The 17,798-nt window shown below is 36.7% G+C and overlaps 1 protein-coding gene across 3 annotated transcripts; it reads left to right on the forward strand.

The window, feature by feature from the left end:
• The first annotated feature begins 285 nt into the window (after positions 1-285).
• On the forward strand, positions 286-13,192 carry LOC127635469 (protein Wnt-11-like). 3 transcript variants are annotated; one of them, XM_052115553.1, is made up of 6 exons: positions 286-535; positions 2,020-2,236; positions 3,615-3,841; positions 5,674-5,954; positions 6,885-7,177; positions 11,914-13,192. In XM_052115553.1, exons 2-6 carry the CDS (start codon positions 2,154-2,156, stop codon positions 12,086-12,088), a joined length of 1,059 nt encoding a protein of 352 aa, XP_051971513.1. In that variant the 5' UTR covers positions 286-535; positions 2,020-2,153; the 3' UTR covers positions 12,089-13,192. The 3 variants fall into 3 exon arrangements, with proteins under 3 accessions (XP_051971513.1, XP_051971510.1, XP_051971511.1); XM_052115550.1 differs by having other exon boundaries at positions 286-489; XM_052115551.1 differs by having other exon boundaries at positions 286-489; positions 2,023-2,236.
• Positions 13,193-17,798: the final 4,606 nt, after the last annotated feature.

Consider the following 17,798-nt stretch of genomic DNA (forward strand, 5'->3'; position numbering starts at 1 on the left):
ATTTTAGCGAATTACCGGATTATATTTCCTGAAATTGATGGACCCCTGATTCTCCTTCCATTTTTGCTCTAACGCACTTGACATTAGAAGTAATTGCAAACAACTCTAAAAACCCATGTCAACTGAAGTAGCGAGATGTGTGTGTCTCAGATTTTTAACGTTTTCTTTGGGTTAGAAACCCTAACCACTTTGTTATTATGCTAATGGCCCCTGACATCAGCGCGAGATCAAAGTGGCGCGCGCGCACATAAAGTCTCGCACTCCGTCTCCATCGTCAGTTCAACAGATTCCACAGCGCGAGCAGCACTGCACTAGAGATCTCAATATACTTTTGCATGATGCTTTCTCATTCGGACTTTCCTCAGTCACAAAAAACGGATTAACGGACCTTTTGATATCTGTCGAGAGAACTGGATTTATAAGCAGCAACACTTTTGGATTAACTTTATACAGGCGGCGATTTGTTGGCGTCATTCCCGTTTGAAAAAGGTGAGGATAAAAGTGGACTCCCGTGTTATTGTGCGCAAAGTTTGTGGTAGGTGTGAGAAAATCGTTTATTACGTTTAGTTGCATTTATAATTAACTAAGTCTAAATGTCGTCCCTGGCCCGTGATGCAAATTAAAGGTAATTGACAGGGCAATAATCTGAATAGTACCTGGGTTGTATGAAATGAACTAAGTCAGTAGCATTTTAAGTTAACCTCGTTTTCCCCGAACGATAAATGTACGTATATATATATATACACACACATATATTTATTTTTTATTATATATATATATATATATATATATATATATATATATATATATATATATATATATATATATATATATATATAATAAAAAAATAAATATATGTGTGTATGTGTGTGTATTTGTTTTTTGTTTAGCGAGGTGAAAATACAGAGTATAAAGTAAAAAATGCACAATCTAGATATGTTGCAGCCTGCAAGAAAGCAGCTAAAAATGGTTTGCAGTGTTATTGCTTTTTGTTGCATTAGTATGACAAAAATATGAAACGATTATTTTTGATTTCGAAGTAGTCATTACCAATATCTACGTTTATAGCACCATTATAGATATACTCATGTAAAAGCATATACTCATGCAATATATGACACAAAAAGATTTAAGACAAATGTAATTTTGAAGTCTGTATAGCTGACCTTGCAAATGGGATTTAAAGATTTACCAAAGATATGCATAAGACATAAACGACAGTTTTTATTTCCAGCGGGCAGTGTTCTTTTTTATATTTATTAATGCACAACATAAAAAGTAGGAGTGATATAGCTATTGCGATAGTAGCTACTTGGATTTGTAATTATTATTTCCCTTTTTTAATATAACCCATATCTATAGTTTTTATTATTTATTTATTTATTTGGGTAGGCCAATAGCCAGCAGGGAAAACAAATAAAAACAAAAACAAATCTTGCAATCTGGACAATCGCTGTCTGTAAGTGAACTCATCTTGCCTGAGGCCCAGACAGCATGTCCACTGGGAGGTAGTATCTGTTTATTGCCCTCCCATTCCAGCAGATTGAATAATCGTAAAATATTTGATAACATTCCCAATACTGCCACGCCCATATTTGTTCAGAAATGTGCGCGGACAGTATTAGAGTACTTGGTATCATAAAAAGTACAGTATGCAATTAGCCCTCAATAAAAGTACATTTATTGTTATTCTTTAGTAATTTGCCTTTTCCTTGTCCTCCTTGACTATTACTCACGTGAAAGTAGAATTCAAAACTTTAAATACACCTTTTTTATCCTCGACATCAGCAATTATATTACAATTATAAAAGAATACCAATTGTCCAAATAACAACTAATGGGTGCTGTATTTAAAGGCTAAATAAAGGCTTAAGTAGTAATCAAACTCCTAAGTAGCCTAGATATCAAGTGCGCAATATATATCATTAGTTATATATATATTATATAATATATATAATAAACTATAATTCACTATATGTAATCTTTTCTGATGGTGGATTTTTTTCTTTACATTTAAAGCAGGAGAGGGGCCGAAAGAAGGAATCTGTGCCATGGCTTTTGGCTTTTAATTGCAAGTGTGCCAAAAACCTGTGAGGTCAGCGTGCGCACCTGCATCACTTTCTTCATATCGAGCTGGATCTTTATTCTACAATATGAAGCGAATCTTCCCTTCACTGCCGCTCTGTCTCCTCACATTCCTGCTCCTGTCACAGCAGTGCATGGGAATCAGATGGCTGTGAGTTGCTCATTTCTCTGAAACTGTTTGAAATGCATACAAGGTGTTTTATTTAAGTCAAACATGTGCAACGTGAATAGGTCATTTAAAATGGGATTAGGAAGCATCTTGTTATGAAATAGTGACTTTTAAAAGTAGCCTATAGAGAAACATCAACTTAAATGTGAAAAGAATCTTCATAGAATTAATTCCATTAAAATAATAATAAAATAATGTTAAATTCAGTTCATGACAACACACATTTTCTGGCTACTGTGATTTCTGCAGTGTTCTTTATTCACATATTCTTTCTTACTATTGCATTGCCATGGAAAACATGATAGTGGAGGAATTGGGACATAAAAGGGGCCATTTTGCATGAGCAAACTTCTGGTAAAGGTTTCTAGTCTTGATATTGCATGGCAAGAAATGCAAAACAGATGCATCTATAAACACCTGTGTTCTCTGGATAACAAAAAAGAAATGTGTGTGTGTATGTTTGAGTATGTGTGTAGGTTAAGACAGGGGTCTGTCAGTCACAGCATATCACGGAACATAAAGTGGCGGCCCCTAATCTGAAACAAGCAAAGGTAGAGGGCATTAGGTAGAGGGCATTATTTAGTTCTCACGAATGGTGATACATGTGTGTGTTTTTGTAAAAAGAGTGGGTAGAAAAGAATACTACAAGTTAAACGACAAACTGAAATTAATATTGTCTGTTTTTAAATTCTGACACAAAAGCAGAGAAAGTTTCTTGCAACTTAACAATTTCAGTCTGTTAGAATTTTTTACTGCAATGTTGCATAACCTTGCAAACAATTTTAGAGTCCAAGAATGAATCTTCTGTCATTGTCTGACAGCTAATTTACCCTGGTACATTCAATCATGTTTGAACTATTTTCCAAATCATCTTGTGGATGAACAGTTCTTTCCATTGGCATTTACTCTTTGGTGCCGTTCTTGCTTCCAAGCGATGCCGGAATAACCCCTTCTTCCATTTAGGTCTAATCTTGATTGATTATCTCTGGGAAGGGGTTGTTGTTTGCGTGCCTTTGTGAGCCAGACACTGAACAATTTTAGCCCGCAGCTTAAATGCATGCAAGAATGTTTATGTAAATGCTTTTAAACAATGTTGATATTTTAGAGCTGGCTCTAAATGTATTTATTTGATTTTGGTTGATCCAATCACTTGCACCCTATTCCAACTTAGCACTATTATGACCACAAATATTTTGATCACTTTTAACATCACCGTAATCATTTTAATCACTTTTCAAGTGTATTTTAAATTCTACTGTAAATTTCAATTAAACAGCTCTAGCGCAAATTACATTTAAATGAATGTATAGATTTTACAAACATCCAGTGTTAATTAAAACATATACCCGTCCTTATTCAGGGCACTATCACAGACCTCACAACACATCAACAAGACCCAGCACTGCAAGACATTGCCAGGGCTCGTCTCCTCTCAGGCGCAACTCTGTAGGAGCAACCTGGAACTCATGCAAACCATCATCCAAGCAGCACGGGAGGTTAAGAAGGTCTGCCAAAAGACCTTTGCAGACATGCGCTGGAACTGTTCCTCTATTGATGCTCCAAAATACCTCCCAGACCTAGAGCGAGGTGAGTTATCGAAGGAAATCATGTCCAAAAGATGGCGAAACATTTTGTGTGAGGCAATGCTGAAACGTATCCCATAGAGTACCAAAGGTACTTGTATACATGTGGCATTGTTCTGTACTCAACAAGTCTCAAGAAGCACACACCTCCCAAAAAAACTAGAAAAACATATTGAACGAATATGCAGCTAAGTTGGCTTACTGTTGCTCTCAAATAAACTTTTATTCTCATCAAATACGCATTTGGTAAGGATTAAAGTTTTTCTGGGAGCAACAGCATGCCGACTTACAGAATAACTTACGGGCAGAGTACAGAACAATAAAGCTGCAAAGGCAAAACAAAGTAACTGCACCAAAACTAAAACAAAGAAAATGCTCCAAAGTTTTTTGATTGCCCAGCCAAATGTGGATTATCAAACTTTCACTCTCTATTTTCTTTGAATCTGAGCTGAGTTAAACTAAACCCATCTGTCAAACTGAGAGTCTTATTCTCAGAGACAAGATTTCAGTCATGACTCAATTTTGACCAAATGTATACTTACTACGTTTTGCTTTTGCACAATATTGCTGTTCTGTGCTGACACTGTAAGTTGCCTTAAATGTAGAAAAGTGCCTCTGTCAATCCATTGCCAGTCCCTTTAAGGCAACTGAAATGACCACACAGTTCTCTTTATACCAGAGTGTGGTCTCATTCAGGTCGTAATAGGTCTAAGAAAACCATCTAATTGTTGAGGAAAAAGTTTATGAGGGCAATGTTTTAGAAGGCAGCCTACAGTGATCTTTATACATTCTCGCTCTGGGTAGCGCAGATTATGCCAGTCAGATGCCACTATTCCCTTTAAGTGCCTCACTGCATGATAAAAGACATCATACCCCTGCCCACCCGGAAACCTCCAGAATTCTTCTGCTGGGCTCTTCTTTCTCAAGCTCTTTTTGATGCGAGGCTTCACGGAGGAGTAACATTTACTGTTAAGGTTCTAACAATAGAATCCATTCTATTCAATGAGAGATGCTATTCAGTTAGTCAGTCAGTAATTGACAGGGAATTGCTTTTTTGCAGTCTGTTCTGGTTTCAGAGTCCACATTCTATCTAGAGGTTTTACCACTAAAGCATAGACATATCATTTTTATCTGTCAACCAATTAAAAAAAAACATTAAATGAACTTGGTAAAGTCAAGCTGTGACTTTCGGTTATTAAAGGGGATATCTTTTTTCCTCTTTTTCCATTCCTGATTTCCCTGTGGATTTATGAGGTGGTGTCATGTCCTAAATTTCCACGCAACTCGGAAACTTTGACGTGATATACGCGCACACAACTGCTTTAACGTGATTAAATTGTCCTCCCTATTTATTATAAATTATAAGAGATTTTACTGTGACCCAAAATGCCGGAGATGGTCAAACTAAATCTGGTTGAAGTTCTAGACCCCTCACTGTGAAAGAACTGTATGACATCCTTCACTGTCGACCATTTACATTTGTCAAGAGTTAAACCAGGCTTAAAACACTCCTGCCTCTCATAAGTGCTCTGCTAAGGAGACAGCCTTTCATGTACCTTGTTCAGGGTCAAGCTGAGCCTCTCCTGTTTCCACACCTATTATCTTGTCATGACATATGTGCACTGTGTGAACAGTTCCATAATCTCCTCTATTATCCTTTCATATTGCAGTCTAACGGGTTTGGTGTTTTCTCATGTTGCTTTACTTTTCTGTAAGTAGTCCAACATGGAGGAAAGAAAGACAAATATATGGAGGATTCACAATGTTATTTTTTGATATCAGCAAATTATTCTAATCCATCTCAATTTATTATCTCTCCCTTTCTCTGTCCTCTAGGAACGAGGGAATCTGCATTTGTATACGCGCTCTCCGCAGCAGCTATAAGCCACACTATAGCACGGGCGTGCACCTCTGGAGACCTGAGATTGTGCACATGCGGTCCAATTCCGGGTGAAATTCCTGAGCCAGGGTACAGGTGGGGTGGCTGTGCTGATAACCTTCACTACGGTCTCCTGATGGGCTCCAAGTTTTCCGATGCCCCCATGAAGATGAAAAAGAAATCAGGCTTGCATGCCAACAAGCTGATGCATCTCCACAACAGTGAAGTGGGCAGACAGGTAAAGGAAACCTCATAGTAACCCTGCAACTGATTTAATGCAAAAGCCAAAGTCACATGATTTTATCTGGACTAAATTTATTTTTCCAGGCAATCCTCTTCAACTGCTACACAGATACAAAACGTCAAATTACAATTATAGCATGTGGAAATTGACAAAGCAATAAGCTCAAATGCCTTTCTTGCAGTCTGATTTTTAATTTGGTTTCTAATGATTTAGTTGTTGAATCTCTGTTGGGTTTTAGTATATTGGTCCAAAATCTAGCTCCACAGCTGTATATTAAAAAGATCAAATGTTCTCTGATTGGTTGTGATTTTGTCCCTTTACATTTCGCTTTCAGTAAGGACATATAATTTACTTGATGCTATAAAGTTTTTTTGCAGTGCACCTGGTTAGGACACATTGATATATATATATATATATATATATATATATATATATATATATATATATATATATATATATATATATATATATTATAAAACTTTAAAATTTATTTTAATAAAAATTGAGCTTGAGTTGAATTTAATTTCATATTTACGGCTGAAAAATGAATAAATATCAAATAAAAATCACAATATAATGTAGTGCTATTTTCAAACTGGGATGTGATTTAATTAAATAAATATTCAGCACATGCTGCTCGCTGCACTTACTTGATGTGTGGTCTTTCTTTAGTGTTCCACCAGAATAAAAGCTTCTGCCAAAATAAAGGCTTTAGGGTTTAACTGGACCGCAAAGCTATATCGCATGGAAGTATAAATTAGTACATAAATATTCAACAGTTTTATCATTATTAAAAATAATAATATACAAAAATATATTTCCATAATAATTCCTTAATAATAACTTATTTTTGGGTTCAAAAAAATTATGATGAAAAGTTGTCTGAGACATATGAATTTTCTTCACCATTTTCTCTCTACATAGGCTTTGCGAGATGCTCTGGTTATGAAGTGCAAGTGCCACGGTGTTTCTGGTTCTTGCTCCATTCGGACATGCTGGAGAGGCTTACAGGACCTAAAAGATATCGCGATGGACCTGAAGACCAAGTACTTGTCAGCCACTAAGGTGGTCCATCGGCCCATGGGCACACGCAAGCAACTCGTCCCCAAAGACATCGACATCCGGCCAGTCCGAGAGAACGAGCTGGTTTATCTACAGAGTTCACCTGATTTCTGTATGAAGAATGACAAGATGGGATCTTTTGGAACTCAAGACAGGTGAGACTAACAAATTAATCAATAACTTATTTAAATCTTATCTGATGAGTTCAAAATGTTTTGGAATTTTATAAAAATGGATTTATTAAGCATTTATTAAGGGTTATATGGGTGTTGTAAAACCAAAGAACAGTGTGTGCTTCGTATTTTATGTTCGTTCATGCCATAGTGTCAGCCATTCAGTCGTTTGTAGTAGGGATATACACAAATACATGAATTGTGACTTGATTTCTTTTTCAACATTAAAACATTTGACACCGATCAAAGTCCAGTAACAACTGCCTAAATGTGGCCTCATTTTTAAGTTCATCGTGAATATATTGCAAATATTTGATATATTGCCCAGCTCTCTAAGTTACTATTCATACCTTATAAACGTCTTTGAATTCTTGTTTAGGAGATATTCATTGTCACGTTCTGTACACATGGACGCTTCATAAGCTCTTTCATTTGCGCCCTTCTTCACCCTGTTCTGGCACCATTTTGTTTTAAAATGCCCTAATAAACCTGGGAGGCTCTTAGACCAGTCTTTGTGTGCACACACTCACATGTGTCTCTGACATGTCCAAAGTGACTGTGTTCCTCACAGTCCTCTTGTTCCTCTTTACTGTTATCAGAGTCTGTCTGTGAGTAATGCTACTATTCACAGAGCTAAGAGCTCTCAGCTGATACCAACACTGCACACAGAGATTAACTCAACAATGAATTCTTCCTGCTTATTTCCTATTGCTTTATCAGTGGAGACTCAGGTGTAGATATAATAAGAATAGAGTAAATTTTGCTTCCTTGCTTTAGTTATCTTTGCCTGTTAACGTGCTCTTGGTTTAGCTATACAGTATGGAACTATTGGCTCATATGACTTTGCATGCAACATTTAATTTGCATGGTTCATATGAATTTTCAACAAGTATGTGCAGTCCACTTCACATTGTTCCTAACAACACAACAACATTGTGCAATCACTATAGCATGCAACATTTTGTGGCATATTTCTTTTATTAAACGGTTATAGACTGTCGGCTGTATACAGTTGCAAGGCAACTATAAAAAACATATATTTGCAGTTTCTAACAGTTTAGAATGTGGCTAATGCTCATACAATCAGATTTTGGCAATATCCATTTTATAATTATAATTCTAACACTCAATTTTCTTGATATTTTCACCTGAACATTGAAAGAATTTAGGCATTGCTATTAGAAGTCAGTGGAAAGATAACCTAAAGACATGCTATATGTCAGGTGCACTCAACACACAGAGTGCATCCTCAGTTATAGTCCTGATAAGCCCACTCACACATGCTTTCTGTTCTTATATTTAGTGCTTTACACTTGGTCACAAGGCACTGGTGTGTTTTGTTACCATTGGAGATCGTCAATGTGTGTCACATTTGTTGCTACCATGGTGGTCTCTGGACATGTGACTATAACATCTATTGTCCTCAAAATTAATTAGGCTTTGTTTTGACACATGTTCTGCAGAAGGTCAGTTAAAATGATACCACGCTATGAAGGTGAATTTCACAAAACCTGCCAAGAACATGTCACTTCAGTATATTTCACTTCAAAAATCATAAATGGTAAATGGTCTGTGCCAATATAGTGCTTTTTTTTAACCGTATCAAAGCGCTTTACACTGTGTCCCAATCACCCATTCACACACCCACACTCATACAACGATGGCGGCAGAGCTGCCATGCAAGGTGCTAGCCTGCCATTGGGATTCAGTGGCAACTTGGGGTTCAGTGTCTTGCCCAAGGACACTTCGGCATGTGGAGTCGTGTGTGCCGGGAATCGAACCGCCAACCCTGCGATTGGCTGCCGACCCGCTCTACCGCCACAGCCGCCACCTCAGCACACTACACCCAAATTCTCCTTTCAGTAAATTAAATAAATTTTCATTACTGTAACGTGAGAAACATAATGATTTATTTATTTAAATTGTAAAGTTTTTTACATCATAGAAGTATTTGTTATTCTGCCTTTATATCTTCTAATTAAAATATTTATTACATTATTTTTGACTGTAATACAGTAAAATAAAATGTTTTGCAGTAATGATCATCTAATAAGAATCATCATTGAGAATAGTAGCAATTAATAACAAGTAAAACATCTGGACATAAGAGAATTTAGGGACTATAATAATATTAAAATATGAATAATTTTTTGTTTTAATTGTGGGGTGAAATGTGATATGGGCATGTTTTCATGAGATTCACCCATGAAGCCTTAAAAAAGGGGTCAGGAAGCTGCTATCATTGCCCCTTCATTGTGATTTGGAGAGTTTTAAGATAAAGAGTCGTGAGTGTTACCCTATCTATAGAGCTGCAGAGATGGGGTAACTTCCAATCTGATGTGGTGTTGAGAGACGAGTAGAGACTAAATGACAAGATAGAACATATCTCCTCTCTCTTATCTGGTTACATTGCTGACAATGTTCCCCATGCTCTTTTATGGGCCACAACACGGCTATTAATGAAATTGGTGCATTAGAAGTTCAGGTGGAATAACATCCCAAAGGCTTAGAGATGATCAGTATCACTAAAGAAACAAGCACTGTGGTCTTCTCTGAATGAGAGAGAGCTATTTAAGAGATGTGTTTCCACTTTAGGGTAAAATGAGAAGTTCCGCTCATAGCTGTTAAATTGTAAAACTGATTTGAAATCCAGATCACTTTTGAAAATATTAGGAGGTTTGGAGCAAAAGTTGGATTGATTTTTAAAGCCTTGTTAAAAAAAAAACCTTAGTTAATTTAGACTTTGATTTAAAAATAAAAAGATCTAATACTCTTTATGAATTCTGTTAACTTACAATTCAGAATTGGAACTTGGAATTTTAGAGCTTGGAGCAGCCCACTATTGGAACATATGCTACTCATTGAGACCTGACTCTGTGCCCTCTCAGCATTGACCTGCGAGAGACTTTTTCTTTAGTAATAGCTTTGTCCCCGTTTTAAATAACAGCATTCTTCACCTTCCTCTCCTTCTCATTGCAGCTATCCCCACTGTCTGTCTCTCAGCACCCTGGCCATTAACACCACACAATTATAAAACAATGCACTTACGCGGAGAGGGCTACACAGAGGCAGACCCCTAGTGTATAGAGCGTGATTTATGACAGGGCTATTCTTTGCTTACTTAAGATGCCTTAGGCATCTGTAAATTAAGACTTCTACAGCATCCACTCCTGGTAGACTTAAATCCTAAAACATTTTCCCTCTGTACAAATCAACCGTCTCTTAAACCAGCTATAAGATGGTTTAGTGCTTTTAGTTTAATATGTGGCTGAGCTAAATGTTTTCTTTGGTGGGTGCATATGGTTTAAAAAGAGGCTTATGTTCAGTAATCGGTCCCGTGGTCACAGAGAAAAGTTTGGGTGTCTATTTGTGCAAGTGTATTTTTAAAAACATGTTCCTGAAGTTTCATGAGCAAAGCCGTTTGGATGGTCTTGTCTTGGTTTTATGGTGGTACAGCATGTACCACATGTTTTCCTGTAAAATATCGAAATAGCCATGCAGGTTTCTTGATAAGTCGTAATAATAGCACGAAGTGGTGAAATCATTAGAAATCGTACAGTTTAACTTGCAACATTTACTCCCATTGAGAAAAACAAACCTTAACATAACCATGTCTAGCCCCTTACCAAAAACCTAACTATGATTTTAAAAGGGAATTAACTTTCATGTACCATAGAAGAAAGAAAACATTGGCCTTTGGAACGAGACAAGGGAAGCCTACTACAGTTTATTGACATATTATTAATTTACATTGCATAAACAAATATGGAATGAGTAACCAAATGTATTCATAGATGATCACGTTATTACAATATAGTGTTGAATAGGAGGCTAGATGAAATTTGATGGCTGTATTGTATTGTTTTGAAATTCTGTTTAATAATTGGTTGGTGTAAAAGTAGTATCTTTCCTTTTGAGCCAAGTTATATGATAACTTATGATTTTGCCATCTTGTACGAATTATTACAAGTTTGTATAAGACTATCGATGTGTTCACGTCTTGTTGGAATTACCGTAATCACGAGATTCTGAATTGTAAAAGCTCTCATGTCTTCGTAGAACTCATAAATACCAGTTCCCCTTCTGTAACTCACTCGACGTTGTGTCGAAGAAGTGACACAAGGGCTCCCAAGGAAGACCCCTTGTGTCACTTCATTTAACACAATGTCTCATTCCCTCCCTCAGAGAATGGAGGTTACAACAGTAACCGTGGCGTTTCTATGAAAGCTCCGACTTGACAATCATGACGTCATGTAAAAAGAACCAGTATGGTAGTGAACACATTTGTGTTTGATATGCCATTTTTATTATAGTCAGTGTTACCTGGAGTGCTTTCTTTATTCTTAAACATTTAACAACATATAGATGTGAATTCATGTAGTGATATTTTGCTTTTATTAAGTGTTGCCACAGAAACAAATAATTTCAGAGGTCCCAGGACGGGAACATCTCCAAGTAAAATATCTGAGTTGCCATCTCGTAATTACAGTAATTCCGACATGACTTTAATAAAGCATATGTTGAAATATTCTTCAGATATAAATCTCACAATATTCTGTTCAATTTCTCTGAAAACAAGACTTAATATCTTATGTAATTTTGCCTCTTAAATAAATGCATCTTGTTTTAAGGATGTTTAGATATTTTTACTGGAAAACCAGATGAAAAGTATTTTTACCTTCTCTTATAATCTCCACCTTTTGTTCTTTCTAATGCAGGCAATGCAATAAGACCTCCATCGGCAGCGACAGCTGTGATCTGATGTGCTGTGGCAGAGGCTACAACCCCTACACAGAGAGAGTCGTGGAACGCTGCCATTGCAAATACCATTGGTGCTGCTATGTCACATGCAAGAAGTGCGAGAGAACTGTGGAGAGATATGTGTGCAAATGAGTTTGTTCACCATCTCTGCATTCAAAGGCAAGATCTACAGAGATCCAGTCACTTTGCGCCTATTCTCAAATAAACTATCTAAACTTCAACTAAAAAGATCTAGAATCAACTCATTTGAAGATCTGGAATGCTCTCTACTCATTTTAACTGGACTATAACAAGCTGAAAATTCCAAGACTTGAGTGTGTTCTAGATTTGTTCAGAGCATAACTTTTTGTGTGGAGCATAACTTTTGTCCACGTAACTTCTCTGGCCACAGATAACCAAAGCACTATGTTACCAACAAGGCTTACTTTTGTCTTATGCATTTCCAGCTTGTATAATTTTGACGAGAAATTGTTTATTTTTGGCTTTATGAAGATTTATTTAGAAACATCAACTCTGGGCTTCATGTTTCACAGCACAAATGAATACGATTTCCACGAAAATGCCCAGTTATTGGTTTCACCGTCCTCAAGAGGGGTGTTCCTCGATTTTTCTTTTAACATGAAAACATATGCTCCTTTATCTGGATCTTAAAGTTTATTTTCTTACACAGTACCTGGGTCTCTTTTTTTAAAGGTACATTTTCCCTGTTTTGTCAAGAAATAGATTTTCAGCATTCTTCTTAGAACTATTCTTTGGAATCGGTCGAAGTTCCAAAGGATTTCACATTCCGAGTTCTAAAGGATACAGACCTCAATCTCAGATGGTACTCTTCTTTTACAAGTCAAGACTTTTTAAAAGACTGAAAACATAAAGAAAGTGCTGCCCATGCAAAGGGAACTTCAAATACAGCTCTTGGATGAGGAACTGTGAAATGGCTTCCATCTCTTGGTTCTTATACTTCAGTTCTAAGCCTTTAGAGGGATAATACCTGCATTTATCACACATATATCTGCAAGGACTATTGGATTACATGTGTTGTGCCTTGTTACATTTTTACCCAATGTAAAAGAAAATGCAGGCATTCATATGCCAAAACCTCTAAGCATGTGATCAGAGTATGTGGGTCACCCATTACGCCGTGAACCACTTATCTGTGGATGTACATACTGTCATTTTTGTATGCTGAATTAAAAAAGAAATATTTATAAACTAATTAAAAATTCTTTACCATTTAAACCTGCAAGACTCCTTTTCTTCTTCGTTCCAAGTTACATTCACTTCCATGCCATATTGAGCAAGATTGATTGCAAAAACAGAACAACACTGGCCGATTGTATCTTAACAGTTATTTCCTAAGTTTTAGCATAGTTGTCATTACTTTAAGTTACTGGTCTTGAACAAATAACAATTTAGCACAATTACACATGACACTGGTATAAATCATCTAACACTTGTCATTGCTCCGATTAAAGACACAAGGACTGGTCTCTTAAACTCAAAATCCCTGGGAAAGTGTTTGTTTGGACACCCATACCCTAATAAACAGCAATGTAGTGCCTTAGTGCTTGGCACAATGGGCTCCACTCTTTCCAGTGCTTAACTGTCCATTACTCATAGGCCAGTAAGACTCTTGTTTTATTCCAGATTTACAACAACAGAGAATGTGACGTAGATGTGGAATGAAGCATTCTGTTATAATAGATGAAAAGAAAACAATTCAGGCTTAATTCTGGATCTATCTTAATTACTTTCAAATTTCTCATGTAATTGGTTCTCATGGTATGACCGGAGCAGAAAGGGATTTTCAGGGGTTAGCGTTAAGACAAGCCTCTTGGCATTAGTTCTGTTTTAACACTTTAAGGTCATGAGCACCACCCGGCGAGCACATGTTAGCCATGTCGACAGAGATTGTGAGAGCACGAACTCGGGGTAAGAAAACAGACAATGCACCACCAGTCAGGGAGGCCAGTTAAACAGAGGCGCAATCATTGCTTCATTAGAGCTTTAGAGGTTTTACAGTCTCTTGGTTTGTTTACAGCTGTATTCTCCTCTGCCAGAAATCAGTGTGGGTGTGATTAGCACATATTTTTGAGAGGATTTTAATTATAAAAGTGCACATTTTGTATACAGAGCAGATCTGCATTGTAAACTGGCCAAGCAGTTGTCATAGACTCATATGGATTTTTCACGCCAAGACTGCACTTGGGCCAAGAACAATGCTGGTGTTTTCATACATGCTGAGGAAAACCCTGTAACAGAGAGTAATTTGTAAAAAGAGAGAGACCACTGAGAAGGAAGCATCCTGCTCATACATCAGATTTCAAGACAAGTCCAACTTAAATACAATTTCAGATAGTAGCAGCTACAGTAGCTCATTACACACTGCACTCCCAACAGGAGTTGAGCCTTTCAACAAAGATTAGAGGTATTATTATAAATCTCTATTACTTGGCTAATCTGAAAGTCATGAGTCTAAGAAACAGATATAGAATGTAAATAAAGTCCTAAAAACCCCATGAAATGGCTTAACAATTGCAGGTTTCTTTTCAGAGTTGACATTTTGCCTATTGACACAGGAAGTTAGAGCAAGATGTATCGAAAGGGCTCATCCTTTTAGACAGCCAATGGACCCTTTTCACAGATTGTGATGACACATTTCTGCCTTGATTTCGCAGCGTAAATCTAGCACATGTTTATATATTTTAATTATTTAACATAAACATATAACATTAGTCTTAGTATTCTCATTGTAGACATCATATAATTGGACAAATTATATATATATATACCTCTCTGAAAAGATTACTTATCAGTATTTATGGTCCACAGTAAAATGTACATATTTAAATTCTTGTGTCATATTTTTAAAGGGATGATAGCTGGTGGTTGCATATATATATATATATATATATTTCTAAAAGTCCACAGTTTTATATATATATATATATATATATATATATATATATATATATATATATATATATATATATATATATATATATATATATATATATATATATATATAAAACTGTGGACTTTTAGAAAGTAAAGTATCTTTAATACATTTTTCACACCCTAATTTGTTTTTAATTTGTCTACTAACAATGCCCAACAGTGTATGTATATGCATTGCAGAAAATGTATGTAATTTTTTACTGAAATTCATAAAGAAAATTACCCTGAAGTGTCACTTCCATTACATCTCAAATTCTGTATAGTGTTATGTGGTGGAAATGACAATGATGTCAATTACATTTTTAATATTTTTGAAATAAAAGGTCGACTCCTTTGATGAGTCTAATTTCAAAGCTAATTTATGTATCTTAAATACACATAATTGTTTTTGTTTTTTTCTCTAAGCATGCTCTTTGCTGACACTTTGTCTACTTGGTTAACAAGTACTCACCTTTATACTCCCAAAAAAAAATATATATTTTAGAAACCATTTTCACAAAATAAATATTGAAATGGATCATGTCTATTTAATTCCTTGTTTAGAGCATCATATATTTAAATGCCATACTCTATGTTTTTATAACATATTTTCATAGTTTTATATTTAAAGTCTGTATCTGGGACAAAGCTAAAACAGTGAAATCTGTACATATAAAGAGGCACACCAAATGGGAATGTTCGCCGTGATTAACATTTTGATTTGAAACAATGGATTCCTAACAGACCATTCACACCTGGAGCAAACATGTGCGCTGACAAAGCAAGGCTTTTATTTACTGTGAGTGTACATTTTTTCTTCTTCTCTTGGCGATGAAATGCCCTGAACATTAAAAATGAGCTTTGGATTACGTGTCAGAAACCGTTGCAGTTACCAAATACAGCGCAACAGCTGGCGCTAAAAAACAGAATGCTGTTTTGGCCAACAAAATTAAACGCTGAAGGAAATCGGGGAGGAAATCCTGAACCAGCAGTGAGGAAGTGTATTTCATTTGCATCAAATTATATTGTAGCATCACTTCCTTTCATCCCCTTTAAAATGATCTGATCTTATTTGTATTGTCTTCATAATTTAATACATATTTCTGCATTTTTTTTGCCTTTGCATTTAATCTCACGTGAGTTCTCTTACACTTTAACTACAGTGTATCTCTAATAAAATATATAGAGGAATGTTTGCATCACCTTTTTTTATTAAAAACTTTACGTAACTTTGTTTTGTTTTCTTCGCCAAATATTAATACTATTGCTGTGTCTTGCAGTGCAATGCAGATATACCAAAATAACATTATTACTATGTGCTATTGTTAATAGTTGTTATAAGCTGTCATTGGCAGTTTTAAAGTATCTAATAATGGGCCAGACTGAAGATGGGTTTTGTTGGGTGAGATCTGTGTTTTATTGCTTGCATTTTATAGATTCTTGGAGTGTTTTAATTTCGTCACATTTAAGGGTTTTGAGCAAATGTGCAAAGGCCTTAAGACATTTGGAGATGACCAGAAATAAATTATGAAGGTCTGGAAAAACAAATTCAGTCAGATTTTACATGACCTTCTGATAACAAAAAGAAAACCCATAAAAATCAACCCATAGGACAATAAATATTTTAAGAACCACACCAAAGTCAGTCATAATGTCACACTGGGATGAGGATGTCTCTATGCATGTGTAACCATATGTATATATAAGTATTTGTCAGGGCAGATATTGTGTAAAGAGAGGAAACTGCAGTCCTGTGCAGGTGCGAGTGGAACCTCAGCACCCACAGCTAGGTCTGTTGACAGACTCAAGGACGCCTCTTTCAATGGTGTGCCCTATCCATGCGGCTGGAGGTGGGGGTTTAGGGGTGTTAGTTGCCCCTGACCTCTCTGTGTCAAAGAGGTCTGCACTATCAACAACACCAGCGACTCTTGCCTGTTGAGTGAGAAGACACATGACTGGGTACCCCATTATAAGAAGATGGCAAACACGGAGGGGTTTTGAACTGAGAACTTAGAGTTCCCTCCTCTCTAACACTTCTCTCTTAGCCAGAAGCCATACCGGTCACACACATCTTCAAACAAGTGCTTGGGTTTTCCTAAAAGGAGATGAAAGTATGTGCCACTAAGCACAGACTTATTGATACAAGTGACTATATTAAGACCAAAACAGATATTAAAGTTTCGCCCAGGCAACACCGCTCACATTCTCTTAAAGGGGTAGTTCACCCCAAACTCTCTCATTATTTACTCACCCACATACCGTTCCAGATTTGTATGGCATTCTTTTTCTGCAGAACACAAACAACGATTCTGAGAAGAATAGCTCTGTAGGTCCGCTGCCATGTTTCTTTATTTTCTCCCCTTTTTCTCCCCAATTTGGCATGCCCAATTCTCAATGTGCTATAGGTCCTCATGGTGGCGTAGTGACTGGCCTCAATCCAGGTGTGCGGAGGACGAATCTCAGTTGCCTCCACGTCTGAGAACGTCAATCCGCGCATCTTATCACGTGGCTTGTTTACCGTGGAGACAGGGCATGTAGAGGCTTCAAACTATTCCCTGTGGCATCCCTGCACAACTCACCATGCGCACCACCGAGCGCGAACCAAATTATAGTGACCATGAGGAGGTTTCCCCATGTGACTCTACCCTCCCTTGTAACCAGGCCAATTTGGTTGCTAAGGAGACCTGCCTAGTGTCACTCAGTATGCCCTGGATTCGAACTCTTTACTCCAGGGGTGGTAGTCAGCGTCTTTACTCGCTGAGCTACCCAGGCCCCCTTTGACTATAAATCTTGACATCAGCAGTCTCCTAGGCGATCATGATTTCAAGCTTGAATACTCTTTCAAAAGCTATGTGCATGTGTCAAGCACTAGGAAGTGTAATCAAGCTTGAAATCATCTTGCACTGGC

The sequence above is a fragment of the Xyrauchen texanus genome, chromosome 43 (genome assembly GCF_025860055.1).
Source record: "Xyrauchen texanus isolate HMW12.3.18 chromosome 43, RBS_HiC_50CHRs, whole genome shotgun sequence".
Taxonomy (NCBI): domain Eukaryota; kingdom Metazoa; phylum Chordata; class Actinopteri; order Cypriniformes; family Catostomidae; genus Xyrauchen; species Xyrauchen texanus.